The sequence below is a fragment of the Zea mays genome, chromosome 7 (assembly GCF_902167145.1).
Source record: "Zea mays cultivar B73 chromosome 7, Zm-B73-REFERENCE-NAM-5.0, whole genome shotgun sequence".
Classification (NCBI taxonomy): domain Eukaryota; kingdom Viridiplantae; phylum Streptophyta; class Magnoliopsida; order Poales; family Poaceae; genus Zea; species Zea mays.
This window is the reverse complement of record NC_050102.1, coordinates 144559770-144574561: the sequence shown is the minus strand read 5'-3', so window position 1 is coordinate 144574561 and position 14792 is coordinate 144559770. Positions and strand designations below refer to the sequence as shown.

General features: G+C 43.5%; 1 protein-coding gene and 1 long non-coding RNA gene across 4 annotated transcripts; both read right to left on the bottom strand.

Annotated features, from left to right (window-relative positions):
- Positions 1-7905: 7905 nt before the first annotated feature.
- On the bottom strand, positions 7906-11574 carry LOC100502367 (ankyrin repeat domain-containing protein 2). 3 transcript variants are annotated; one of them, XM_035960707.1, is made up of 8 exons: positions 11277-11318; positions 10585-10629; positions 10175-10384; positions 9947-10095; positions 9688-9859; positions 9106-9198; positions 8328-8467; positions 7906-8244 (listed from the first exon to the last, which is right to left on the bottom strand). In XM_035960707.1, the coding sequence occupies exons 2-8, from the start codon at positions 10627-10629 to the stop codon at positions 8145-8147; spliced, it is 909 nt and encodes a 302-aa protein (XP_035816600.1). In that variant the 5' UTR covers positions 11277-11318; the 3' UTR covers positions 7906-8144. The 3 variants fall into 3 exon arrangements, with proteins under 3 accessions (XP_035816600.1, NP_001183774.1, NP_001401377.1); NM_001196845.3 differs by lacking the exon at positions 11277-11318 and adding an exon at positions 11426-11574 and having other exon boundaries at positions 7913-8244; positions 10532-10629; NM_001414448.1 differs by lacking the exon at positions 11277-11318 and adding an exon at positions 11426-11574 and having other exon boundaries at positions 7913-8244.
- Positions 11575-12558: 984 nt separating this feature from the next.
- On the bottom strand, positions 12559-14020 carry LOC118472977 (uncharacterized). Its single transcript, XR_004851535.1, has 2 exons — positions 13794-14020; positions 12559-12822 (listed from the first exon to the last, which is right to left on the bottom strand). It is a non-coding gene; the product is annotated as an uncharacterized lncRNA (long non-coding RNA).
- Positions 14021-14792: the final 772 nt, after the last annotated feature.

The following is a 14792-nucleotide window of genomic DNA, read 5'->3' as shown; positions in this document are numbered from 1 at the left end:
GCTTAGTCGGGGTTTCATGTCCTTCATGTCCTCGAGGAGAGCATCCGAACTACGTAGCGATGGGTTGGGTCTTAATTTGGCCCTGAGGATAGAGACACAGTGTTGTGCCGATTGGGTATGGCCCAAGCAAGAAATATGCAAATACACAGGGAAGAAATCTAGTTTACTTTCCTCAATGCCATCTGATAGGGGCTTAGTCAGGGTTTCGTGTCTTGGAGGAGAGCATCCGAGCAACGTAGCAATGGGGTGGGTCTTAATTTGCCCCTGAGGATAGAGACACAATGTTGTGCGGATTGGGTATGTCCCAAGCAAGAAATATGCAAACACACGTGGAAGAAATCTAGTTTATTTTCCTCAAGGCCATTTGATAGGGGCTTAGTCAGGGTTTCGTGTCCTGGAGGAGAGCGTTCGAGCGACGTAGCGATGGGCTAGGTCTTAACTTGGCCCTGAGGATAGAGACATAGTGTTGTGCAGATTGGGTATGGCCCAAGCAAGAAATATGCAAATACACATGGAAGAAATCTAGTTTATTTTCTTCAAGGCCATCCGATAGGGGCTTAGTCAGGATTTTGTGTCCTGGAGGAGAGCATCCGAGCAACGTAGCGATGGGCTGGGTCTTAATTTGGCCCTGGGGATAGAGACACATTGTTTGTGCAGATTGGGTATGGCTCAAGTAAGAAATATGCAAATACATGTGGAATAATTCTAGTTTATTTTCCTCAAGGTCATCCGATAGAGGCTTGTTCGGTTGCACAGGGATCAGAGAAAACAGAGGATTGATTTAATGACCAGTTAAATTGAGGGCAGATTTTCAGTAGTAAGGGATTCCTCTCCATGGTCCCCTCCAATTCCCTTGTCACCAAACCAGCACTGATGCTTTGTTTGGTTCCTCTAGTTTCACCACAATCCACGTGTATTAAGGTGGATTGAGGTGTAAATTACTCTAGTTTTCACATTGTCGATGTTTTGTACCTCACTCTGACAAGTAAATGTATTGTGCGCATTCCGGGCTCTCCAGAAGGTGTGCGCGAAGGGTGCAAGATTTATATTGGTTCGGGAAGAATGTTCCTACTTCTAGTCGTCGGTGGCTTGCGCTACCGGCACCATTGATGATCAAACTCGTAGTAGGGGTTACAAGCAGACGAGAGAGGGAGGAGAGTCTCTTAGATCTCTTATCGGGGTAGAAGTGGAGCTTAGAAGCTACAATATGGAGTCCTAGATAAGCCTTGACTTGGCGGTGGAGCAGGCGGCCTAAGGCGGGCGGCCCGTCCGCAACCTGAGGGGGCAATGGAATAGGGTTTTGGGAAGGGAGAGGGTGATGCCCTGGGAAGAAGGTCGGAGAGGAGTCCAACGACGGGGCGTAGATCGAGCATCACGACGTCTGCTCCGGGCACAACATTACGACACCCACCTCCCGCATCCTAGGTGAAAGCATCTAGGCCTCTGGTTGGTTTTAGTGATTAATGACAATGTAACATTATACGTGACTAACGTGTGTTTTGCAGAGACAATGGTAAGTTAGGTCGCAATACAGGAAGATGTACTACAACGGTGAAACAATCCCCGAGATAAGGACTTGAAGCGACGGCTGAAACGACGAAAGAAAAGATGAAGGTCTTCGTATTCCGAGTGTCAAGGGGTTGCGGACACTCGGTATAGTCGTACTATAAATAGGGGTTGTCAATGAGTAGTTTGACCAGGAGAGTTCTAGTGTAGTGTTGGTGAATATTCACACTCACATCTAGTGTTAGGTGTCACTCTATAACACACTCACGAGTTAGAACGAAAATGGATTCGAAAAACAGAATTAAAAAGGAGTTAGGGTTTCTGCCCTTGGGACACCGGACTGTCCGGTGCGCCCTCTGACAATGGGGCCAGTCTGACCCGGGGAAGAAGTTTTTCCCCGTAGAAACCTGAGAGCGACGAGTTCAGAAATCAAATTTTAGCCGGCACACCAGACCGTCCGGTGTGCACCGGACAATGACTGTTCACTGTCCGGTGTGCCAACTGCCCAACGGCTAACTGTCAAAACTAGTCGTTGGAAGTGACCGTTGGCGCACCAGTGGCGCACCGGACTGTTCGGTGCGCCATACGTAGTCAGGGTTGGTAACAGCTAATTGTTGGATGAGGGCTATTTATACCCCCTCCACCCACCATATTGAATGTCTTGCTGCCCACATTTACTCCCATACATTGCTAGAGCATTGCAAGCGCCACAAAGCATAGTGAGGTGATTAGAAAATCTTAATCCCACATTAGGACCTCATTAGTGCAAGCGAGAGCCACCTAGAGCACACACTGCATGCATTAGGCTTCTCTTGGTTAAGTGAAAGTCTACGACTTGTTACTCTTGTTGATCAGCATCACCTAGACGGCTTGGTGGCGTTGGGAGCACGGTGATCACCTTGGAGGACTTGTTGGTGATCCGGCTCGAAATTGTAAGCGTTCGTGAGGGATCCACTGTGCCGGAGTGGCAAAGGATCACCTCATAGTGAGCACTTGGTTCTTGCGAGGACCAAGGGGGAGCGATACCCTTGCGCGGGTGCTCCAATGAGGACTAGGGGAGAGTGCCGAGTCTTCGATACCTCGGGAAAAATTAGAGGAGTCTTCTAAACTTTACTTTACATTCCGCATTTAAATTCAAGCATTTTACCTGGTGCATTTGTTTAGCAAGTAATTGAAGCATTGTCTTAGTATTGTTGTATTTCTAGAAATATTCTCTTATTGTTAGTTGTTGGGTGAAGTTGGGCTCTTAATTAGGGTTTAATTGTTGTAGAAAAGCCCAATTCACCCCATCTTGGGCATCGTGATCCTTTCACTAGGGATGGCAATGGGTACCCAAAAACCGGTACCCGATGAGTAAAAACCCTATTAGCTTTCTTGCCTTCTGTCGACTGGCGCACCGGACAGTCCGGTGCACCACCGGACACTGTTCGGTGCGGATCTCTTTCCTTATTTGGCGAAGCCGACCGTTGGCACCTTGGAGCCGTTGGCGCACCGGACACTGTCCGGTGCACACCGGACAGTCTGGTGCCCCCTTCTAGCCGTTGGCTCGGCCACGCGTCGCGCCCGGATTAAGCGGCCGACCGTTGGCCCGGCGACCGTTGGCTCACCGGACAGTCCGGTGAATTATAGCCGTACGCCGTTAATCATTTCCCGAGAGCAGCAAGTTCGCCTGAGCCAGCCTGGCGCACCGGACACTGTCCGGTGCACCACCGGACAGTCCGGTGCACCCAGACAAAGCTGACTTTTGGCTGAACAAAGCTATCTCTCTTCCAATTCGATTTTTCTTGTTTCCAGCACTTAGACACAATACATTAGTCTCTAAAACAATGTACTAAGTCTGAGAAACATACCTTTATATTTGATTTGTACTTTGTCCACCATTTGACACTTAGGCACTTGTGTTGGACACTAAATCACCAAAACACTTAGAAATAGCCCAATGGCACATTTCCCTTTCACCAGCTCAGAGGGACCCTGCAACGGCAGATCTTTTCAGTACCAGGATTCAGGAATCCTTCTACCGAGCACAGTTGTCAGCGCAGATCGCCCTGTGAGCGCACCGACTCTTAGATCTACATGCCTTTCTGCTAGCAGCCGGTGCCGATTCAAAGGTGCATCTCTCCTATCTGTCGGGACTTCTCTCTCTACTGACTACGAGTGGCAGATACGTTGAGGAGTGGGTCAGAGTATTTTATGCTTCAGTGTGGATAGACCCGGATCATCAGTGGATGAGGTTTCATTTCGAGCGAGAGGATGTCACATTACATGCCAGCCAGATACGCCAGTTGTTTGGATTTCCAGAGTCGTCGACTCGTCTTCACAGTCTATGCTATGGTACATCAGGTCCTCCTCGAAGCCCTCATGGTGGAGTAGCTCCAGCCACTGCTCACGTCGTGGCCCTGTTTAGATCGCCTTTCACAAATGGGTCACGACGCTCTCCCGCAGACTTCACCCTGCAGCAAAGTATCTCTATCAGGTGATGAGACGGACACTGTTGCCCACGATGGGTTACAGAGAGGCCACGACTTACATTCAGTTATGGCTACATGGTGCTTTGATCTCACACTCTGAGTTTGATGTGGTTGATTTTCTTATTTGTGAGATCGAAGACACAATATTAGATGGTCTTCGTGCTCGCCGACAGCTGCCGTATGCGCACTACCTCTGTTACATCTTCGCGTAGCTGATCAGGCTGCCTTAGTTCTAGGGCACCCTCGAGGCCTCACGCCTCCAGTATGGATCATATCATCCAGCCCCTGCAGACCCAGTCCCAGTGCCAGACATTCAGGCTGAGGATGAGGCATTCAGACAGTTCGAGACCCAGGGCACAGCTGTCGCTGATGATGATGATGATGATGATGACTTTGGGATCCCGCCACTGCCTCCTATGACTCCTCGCTCACATGATCACGAGGCAGGGAGTTCCAGTGCTGCCCCTGCTGCTCCTCCTGCCATTGATCCTGCTCTGGCTACAATACTCTAGTCCCTTACTCAGCAGCAGGCTCATCTGACAGCCGAGCAGGCTCGACAGGCAGCGATCCGGTAGGAGATGTTCAAGCGGATGCTATCCATGTTTTAGACCATTCTGCAGCAGCAGCTTTTGGCAGACAGGGCTGAGCATCGGGCTTTCATGACTCATATCATTCAACATACGTGTGTTCAGCTCCCACCTGTTCAGTCTGTCCCTCCTCTGGCTCTTTAGGCAGCCATTGTGCCAGCAATTCAGGCAGGACCCCCACTACCTCCTTTTGGTCCTTCTCTCTCTCCGCTCCGGGTAGTCACTCTGGATTTCTCGTTGCTGATCGTTGGATTCGTCAGTGCTCAGTCGCCAGTGCCACCGGCGCATGCTGTTTCCACTACTACTGTGGCGGTGTCTGTGACCACTTCTGCTCCGGCGGATCCTGCAGCGCAGCCTCTGTCAAAGTCAGTATCAACTCTAGCTTCTACGACAGATCCTAGATCCAAGACTGACTCCGACCCAGCTTGTGTTTGCGCTTCTGCCTCGACCGCGACCGGATGCACCCCCGCCTCCTCCTTCCTCCTCTGGACTGTAGGTTCGGGTTACCCTTTTGGTGTTTGACGCCAAAGGGGAGAGATATGAAAATTGTGAGAGCTAGGGGGAGTTAGGGAGTTAGTTGAGAGTACCTTTTGTATTTTGATGTAATATATGTGCTTGATACTCTATGTACTAGCTCCACTTTTGTATGACGCTTACTCACAAACTCTATAATATGCTCTCGATGTTTACTTTGACTCTGTGTGTATTATATTTTTACCTAATATGTTATCACCAGTCTTTTAGTTCTTGTTCATCGATTTCATTTCATTCTTATATGAACAAGAAACTTACGTCGTGTATGTGCCTATTCTTATTATTATTTTACACGCTCTTTCTGTCAAAATTATTGAGTATAACTAACCATCTTCTCTATTGACAGAAAACAAATAAAGTAATCTCACACTCTTGTAGGGTTGTCATCAATCACCAAAAAGGGGGAGATTGAAAGCATCTAGGCCCCTGGTTGGTTTTAGTGATTAATGACAACATAATATTATATGTGACTAACGTGTGTTTTGCAGAGACAATGGTAAGTTAGGTCGCATTACAGAAAGATGTACTACAACAGTGAAAACAATCCCCGAGATAAGAACTTGAAGCGACGACTGAAACGTCGAAACAAAAGATGAAGGTCTTCGTATTCCGAGTGTCAAGAGAGTTCTAGTCGTACTATAAAGAGGGGTTGTCGATGAGTAGTTTGACCAAGAGAGTTCTAGTGTAGTGTTGGTGTATATTCACACTCACATCTAGTGTTAGGTGTCACTCTATAACACACTCACGAGTTAGAACGAAAACGAATTCGAAAAACAAAATTAAAAAGGAGTTAGGGTTCTGCCCCAAGGCACCAGACTATCCGGTGTGCACTAGAATGTCCGGTGCGCCCTCTGACAGTGGGGCCAGTCTGGCCCGGGGAAGAAGTTTCTCCCCGCAAAAACCCGAGAGCGACGAGTTCAGAAATCAAATTTTAGCCGGCAGGCTAGCTGTCAGAACTAGCCGTTGGAAGTGACCGTTGGCACACTGGTGGCGCATCGGACTGTCCGGTGCGCCCATGCGCAGTCAGGGTTGGTAACGACTAGTTGGTGGGTGAGGACTATTTATACCCCCTCCACCCACCATATTGAATGTCTTACTGTCCATATTTACTCTCATACATTGCTAGAGCATTGCAAGCACCACAAAACATAGTGAGGTGATTAGAAAATCTTAATCCCGCATTAGGACCTCATTAGTGCAAGCGAGAGCCACCTAGAGGACACACCACATGCATTAGGCTTCTCTTGGTCAAGTGAAAGTCTACGACTTGTTACTCTTGGTGATCGGCATCACCTAGACGGCTTGGTGATGTTGGGAGCACGGTGATCACCTTGGAGGACTTGTTGGTGACCCGGCTCGAGATTGTAAGCGGCCGTGGGGGATCCACCGTGTCGGAGTGGCAAAGGATCACCTCATAGTGAGCACTTGGTTCTTGCGAGGACCAAGGGGGAGTGATACCCTTGCGCGGGTGCTCCAATTAGGACTAGGGAAGAGTGCCGACTCTTCGACACCTTGGGAAAAATTGGAGGAGTCTTCTAAACTTTGCTTTACATTTCGCATTTAAATTCAAGCATTTTACCTTGTGCATTTGTTTAGCAAGTAATTGAAGCATTGTCTTAGTATTGTTATATTTCTAGAAGTATTCTCTTATTGTTAGTTGTTGGGTGAAGTTGGGCTCTTGATTAGGGTTTAATTGTTGTTGATTTTTAGAAAAGCTCAATTCACCCCCCTTCTTGGGCATCGTGATCCTTTCACTAGGGATGGCAATGGGTACCCAAAACCCGGTACCCGATGAGTAAAAACCTATTAGGTTATGGGTATGGCGGTTTTTGATAACCATGGGTAGTTTATTGGGTCATTTCTTATACCTATCGGGTTGTGTGGGCATGGGTATGTTATCTCTTGCACCATACCCGCTATCCGATGGGAAACCCGCTAACATATGACATATGGGTCCAGATTAAGGGGGTTGTTCTCTCTCATGCATGGACATGTATGATGTTGTCATTTAATGTTGAATGTTGTTGACCTTGTGATAAAATTATGTGGGTTTGATGAATTTGTCATGCTGCACAGAGATAATATATTATTTTAGCATCTTGCAATATTGATGAGGTATGAGGTTTCAACATTTTGTGTTGGTAATTGCTTTTGCGATTCAAATGATCATGCCTACTATAATGTTAGTGGGTATGAGTACCCGCTATCCGTGGTGGATATGAGTATGTTTAATTTTGTACCTGCGATGGATAGTGGGTATGCCGTATTTTTTTTCTATTGAGTACGGGTATAGTTTTGTGTGCCCATTGGTACCTTATCCACTGACATCCCTACCCCATCCACAACGAGGGCAGCTTGGAGAAGCCAGCATTGACGGCGGAGGAGGTAGGTGCATCCTTGTCTTCGGCCTGGGGAGGAGACCCAAGGGGATGAGAAGGTGACAGACGGGATGGCGGGTGTCGCCCACAAGAGTGATGGAACGCGAAAGCTGGTGGCAGTCGGACCTAGGGGCTGGCGGTTGTGGGGTGAGAGAATGAAAATCTAGTTAATACCATGTAAGATAATGAGATGCTTGTTGTTTTATATGTAAGATATATATATACATATATAGACTCAAGGAATCCTAAATCTAATGACTCGCGGTCCAACAGTAGTGCCATCCCATCTACACATACATATAGGAACACACACATGCTCGATGAAGATTATCCACCAAGGGATTGCCTTTTTATCATTAAGAACGTTAATGGTTCGATCTGTACTACACGAGTCTATTTGGTTAGATCTCATAATTTAGAATGGGAACGGAGGAAATAGCCTTGAAAATAACTGTAATCAATTCTTGACAAGTGTGAAAGATTCATATATGGAGGACAAGAACAAGCCTAGGTACTTCTTACACAAGTACTGGTTCAAAAACGGCATTCGCTATGAAAAGAACATCAAATTCACAAGCTACAGACAACCATACCAGACCGAGATAAATAAACCAATGCAAAACCAATAGTTTGACGGCTTGATACACTTTATTCGGCGGTTCTCTTCTCTATAGGAAAGCGTCCTTCTCTAGCAACTTGAGAACCTCATCTTGACTGTTGAGTTTGGCAACCTCGATGGGGGTTTTCCCGTCCAGATTCTGGAGCGTGCTGTAATCGTCTTGACAAGTCAAACACAACTACATATTGGAATTGCCAATGTTAAGAAATAAGGAAACAGATGGTTGACTTACACAGCAGCACCATACTTCAACAGAAGATCCACACATTCCTTCCGACCATACCCAGCAGCATAGTGCAACGGAGTGTTCTTGTTCTTATCTAGGGCATCAACTGCGGCCCCCGCCTCAAGGAGAATTTCTGCACACTTCAACTAAATATACAGAACACCACTCAATTAGTTGCCACTAATATAGATATCTAAATATGCAAATAAACAAACAAACGCATCACTACACCGCATGCTCTCGACTGTATTTGTGATCACACATTGAAACCTAATTAACTCCACCTATGTTAACATAGCAGGTCCCAAACACTAGTAAAGGAGGATTGTGATAGACTCGACTAGATAACGTTGAATTTAGTCATTCTAGTGGAGACAAAACCCGAAAGAACATTGAAACGTAATTCTATTAGACATGTCAGTATGTCACGATATAACCACATGTGGCACTGGCCACTAAATCAGAACACTACATATATCTACAACTATACAACAACACAGAAATACCACAACAAAGGATTAAAAAATGCAGCAAATTCCTTGCAATAAAATATTTGTTTAAATGAAGAAATTGCATAACACAAATTAATAGAATTGAGCAGCAACAAGAAGACCTGGTAAAAATAAAATTTCAACCAAACAATATTTTTAGTCATGGAACATACAAATAGTAGTGACAAAAAAAACATAACAAATGGTGGTCGTCCTGCTGCATCAGGATATTCACATTAGCTGCATGTTGTGTAATCTATTTCCGTTTAACAAAGTATAACAGATTCACTTACCTCACCATAGCCACATGCAAAATGTAAAGCCCGTCTTCCCTCGGCATCTTCTTCATCCTTGTCTGCTCCACCTTCTAAAGCTTTCTTCAAACCCTGTTGTGTTACCGGAATTGTAAATGCAGCCTTAAAAAAGGAGTACAAGCATTTAAAGGGCATCTGGGCATATAAAAGATTGATTGTTTTATTAAAAAAAATGCGCAGGAAAAATATCCATTTATGAAATAAACAACAATTAGTAGTTTCAGAGAATTCGTTCATTCCAAATGGGCACAAACACTGCTAACCAGATGATTTAACCACATATTTTCCTAATTCAAAAAAAAGGAAAGGACTGAATTTATCAGATACAAGCATAGGCAAGATCTACTGTGATTGAAGGAATGAAGACTGACTTGCAGGATCCACACCAAATAAGCAGGATTTACAGTTTTGAACGCCCATTTAGAAACAAGACCCAAAGAGATAAACGCCCAAAAAGCCAGTTATAACATAAATCTATCTACAGAAACAGGCCCCAACTCACATATGCTAACACTGTTCATTCCTTTAGAAGTCAGATAAAAAGACACTTTTACTCATTACCTCTTCATCACCAACACTTGCAGTGTGATGAACAATGGACTCATCGTCATCCCCTCCTTCCTCCTCAGTCTCTTCAGGTCCAGAGAGCACAGTGGACACACTAGAATCTCCGGGAAGGTTAACACCCATTGCCTGGCCAATCTTTTGAAGAACCTCAGGGTCATTCCAATACCTAAATTTAGTCAATAAAATTATATCAACAATTTAAAGCTACCAGATCTCGTGGATAGTAATAGTAGACAACAGTAACAACACTTACTTCACCATTGCAGATGGACCCCCATTCTCTATCTCATCAAGAATTGGCTTCAAGGATGGATCTTCCTTGATACGGGCCATCCTCTCCTCAAGCTGCTCCTTATGAGCTGGACTGGTCAAGTTCTCAAGCATACTGGACATAGCAGGATCCTATAAAAAAAGGAGAGAGCATAAGGGAAATCATCATCTAGGGATAACCCTACCAACAAGTGGGGACAAAACATGGTACCTGCATAAGGGCATTCCCAAGACGCTCTGCCATTGACACAAACTGAGGGTTTTGCATGACTTGTTGCATTGTTTCCATATACTGTTGAGGATCCAATGCAGGAATACCCTGTTCTCCAGCACCCTGAGCACTTTTCTGAAGCTGTTCAGCCATCTGGTTGAACACAGGGTCACTTGCAATTTGCTCAGCCATCTCTCTTATCGATGGGTCCTGCACATGACGAGCATACAACACTATAGTAAAATTAACAATTCCAAATGAATCTGAATGTGGTTCAGCCGGCAGAAAAAACTATGTACAACATAAGCATCTTAAATTCTTAATCAAAACATATTAAGGCAATAGCAAGAGAGATACATTGAGCAAGTTGCTCATAGAAGAAAAATCAAACGGATTGGGGAGGCCTGCACCAGCTGCTGAAGATGGCTTCTCTGGTTTTGAATTTTTGCTCTCATCTGAAAGATAATTGGGTAGACCAAAAGGGAGAATATTAGAGACCATATTACCTACTACTATTAGAAACAATACACACACGACCATCACTTCTTGTAGCCTAATCATTCACACAGCCAAAGTGCAAAAGTGGCATACTCAACAATTCTAACATGTAGCGAACTACAGTAGAATTTAATGCCCGCATATATTATTATTTATTACTATAGTTCCCCAGATCAAAAAGCTCCAAGGTGCATCAAGCAACATCACAGATTGGTTCGATTTTTCCCCCCAACTAGACCTGTACTGATTACCAGGATGTAAGCAAGTTTATGAAGCTTCCATTAACTAAGCACACTGATAATTTTTTTGCATACACGTCATATAACAAAAACCGCCCATTATTGATAAAACAATCAGTGAACGGAACCACTGTAAGATGTAAGAAAGCCGATAAGTGACACATGGAATTTGCACCAAGGTAAATCCCAAATCCACCACCACATGCCAACTACCTCTCTCCTACTGATTCAATCAGCACGCAGATAAATTACACGACCCAGAAACGTTGTCCCCTACCATTCCCTCCCCCGCCGCACCGCTCTAAACCTATCCTTACAAATCAAATGCCCCAAACCAAGCAAAAAGAACTAAAAACATAAAGCACCGTGCGGATCTATGTTGCAGGTAGCACGCCAAGGAACCACACGCACAACCAAGCAAAACACCACAATAGAAAGAACAGCGAGAGCTGCAGGGACTGGTGGTGGTGCGGTGGGGGGGGGGGGGGGGGGGGCGCTCGGGGGTAGCAGATACCGGAAGCCATGGCGGAATCGGACGGCCCGGCGAGAGGGCGATGCCTGCGAAGGCGATGATGAGTGGTTGAGAGGCCAGGGAGGACTCGGAGAGGAAAACGCTTGTGGGCTTGTCGACAAAAGACGATGACTGATTACAGAATCTATACCACTTTATTAAAAACCTAATGTGGCCCTAGTTACTGACATATTAGTGGAGTATTTAGTTTAAGGAATGTGTTAGTCCATCATCTTCCTATTCCTTATTTTTTTTATTTGTGAAATGAAATGAGTTGATCTATCAGCACCTCATTCCTTATAGTTAGTTAGTACTAATACGAGGAATATGGCTATCCCACCAAATTTAATAAATGAGTTCATAACGCACCACTTCGTTTTAGATTTCATTTTAGATTGAGTGATTATTCAAACCAAACACCCCTAGGTTCGCCCACATGTTCTTGCCCCACTTCGACGTTGTGTCATGTGAGTAGTGAGCACATGTCCAGCACCCGCGCAGCCAGCTACTGCACCTGTCCAGCACTCGACCCCACAGCGATGTACCCTTTGGACCCCATGTACAACGCCCGCGCAGCCCGCTACTGCGTCTGCCCAACATCCGACCCACCCGCACAGCTACCACACCGCGTAGAAAATAGTGCAAATTGAGCATTCGAACTCATGCCCCTGCTCTAAAAATTTGGGACCAACCACTAAATCATATGTACTTTAGTGTTTAAAAATAAACAATAATTATATTTGAATAAATATCTTAATAACTATTTATATGACTAGTTGAGTGCCCGTGTGTTGCAACGGAACCGTATAATAACAAGGCAGGCTTATCTTCTAAATGGAGCGAAATCATAAACCCAAAATAGCAGTCAAATCTGTTCAAACAAAATTCCCTAACAATATCATACTTTCTGAACCACACACAGTTCGGTCAGTGTAATGGATTAAGAAAATGAACCCTAGCAGTTAGTAAAGTGGACCATTAGCAATGTAGCCGGGAGCGTAGAGCGCGCGGACCACCTAAAATGTGTAGCTGAAGTAATCGACTTTAAAAAAATGGGAACTGCACCAATTCCCTGATGAAGTTTTATATTCTTATCAGTACTCATTAAACATATACATAAACTTGTAGAGCTGCTCTTTCCAAAAATGTGATGGGTAGATCATTTGGCCAATAGTGCAAAGTAATTTCAGAATAAGCATACAAATAGAAGAGTAAGGACAAAATAATTTCAGATCACATTTACTCTATAGGCTATAAAATGTAATGTAGTGCTTGAAAAGATGGACCGACTTCAGTCATTTTTTGCCTGGAGACTGAAAATATTATTCCTTTCCTCCTCTAGAACCTTCGTATGTCCTTGCAGCTGCTTCTGTAATTGATGTTTTTCCTTGCAGCTGCTTCTGTATATAAACCAGGCAATAAGTTTCAGTGTAAGATTACAGGATTCGCTGTTTCGCACAATATTACACAAAGTTCAATTTGACTATCCAAAATTATCATATGGACATACTAATCTCCATGTCCAGTCCACAACTCCACATTATTAACTTTGTTGAGGTCTTAGGAGCAGGCAATAAAAAATTAAGAAAACATAATAAAAGTATAAAACAATATACTTTGTACATAAATTACATTTCACATTTTGTGTTGACTTTCTTTACAATGGTTTTGATTTTAAGTTATTTGTGCTTCTCTGATTTATATACAAATCATTGTGATCAGGAAAGGGAATCAAAATAGATGAACACCAAAGTTATAAGGTCAAGCTAATTAAACTTTCATGCAATAAATATTGCCTTATGAAGCATAAACACTAATTTATATAAGTCATACAAAATTATAATGAGCACAAATAAAGGGACATGCCAACAACAGGAGTAACAATGTAGACTATGGTAAATTAATATTTTTTAGGACCACAAAACATATCTGAAACAAAAACAATTAAGAAAATTATGTTTTTTGGGGTCCACAACTATATAAGGCCTAAAGATCTATACAGAGCAAAATGTTTCTCCCGAAATACTAAGAGTTTTGAGCTAATAAATTTTAACAAGAATCTAGATCATGGCGCTTGACTTAAAATATTCAAACAAATGATTATATATAGTTGTCTTCATCAGAATTGAAAGGATTATTTTCTACCAAAAAAAGGAACCAATAATAGGTAAATAAGAATGGTATGGTTAGCATTGGTTGTTCTTAGGTTGACCTATAGGCAATTTCTAATAAACTGGAGAAATAAAATTTAGAAAATATAGTCAGTGTTCATCTATTTTTACCTGGCATGAATCACATGCTAGTCTTAATGACAACTTCTAGGCAATATCGACAACATTTACAAAAAGAAACAGATAAAATAATGGCTCACCATCCCCTTGTAGTTGTGAACACAAATGAAGTTGAGCAAGTGGTACATGCTCTCCTTGTCATGTAAGAGGCTTTGATGACAGGTGCCCGCTGAGGGACTGCACACCATTGCCAATGGACTTTGACAGAGAAGAAAGGGGAAGGAGGCATTGGATAGCTCAAGTCCAGCTCAAGAACAAACGCCAACCTTTTCATCAACTTGATCCTGATAATGTTCATAGAATGGTTTAACCAACAGAGAAAGCATTATATCTAGAAAAAAATGGTAAGTTTAGTATGGACTATGCATATTGAGCTATCATAAAAGAACAGTACATCCAAACATTTATCCAGAAATACTTTACAGAACTCACCAATGTAGACGAGCGTAAGAAAGTTGAAGAGCATTCCAACAAATGAAACCAGCCACAAAATCAATATCATCTTTTGTACTAAGGAGAGCAGGAAAAGGTAAGAGCATATATAGTTAGGAAAAATATACATTAGAGAGTGTGTGAGAAACTGAGAAGCTTAAAGAAAGAGAGACCTTTATAAAACTTTCCTATCTGTCTTGATGGTGATGTCATGACCGACAACCAACAGCCTATTGATCCATACAAGAGCATAATCTGTAGCTTTTTCAACAACTGCATTTGAAACCTCAAGGTTAGGAAGAGGCCTGTGGAGGAACCAAAACAATCGTTTAAGTTAAATTAAAATTAAACTGTACATTGTTTATAACAGAATATGATGCAAGATCACAAAAATCTAATACTAATTAGGGACATTGAAAAATGATGAACAAGTCAATTGCTGGACAGACTTCACCTGAAGGCTTCGGCCACCTTGATTGCTGAAAAGGTACTTGTCTGCCATTGAACTGTACCAGCAAATTCTAAAAGGCCGCTTTTGGTGTTAATGGTAACAATTTTTTTGTTTCACTCTACTTTCGACAGCTCTTGCTCTGTCAAGATGGCCACTCCAAAAGGCCTTTTTCGTACCTACAAATTTCACATCATGT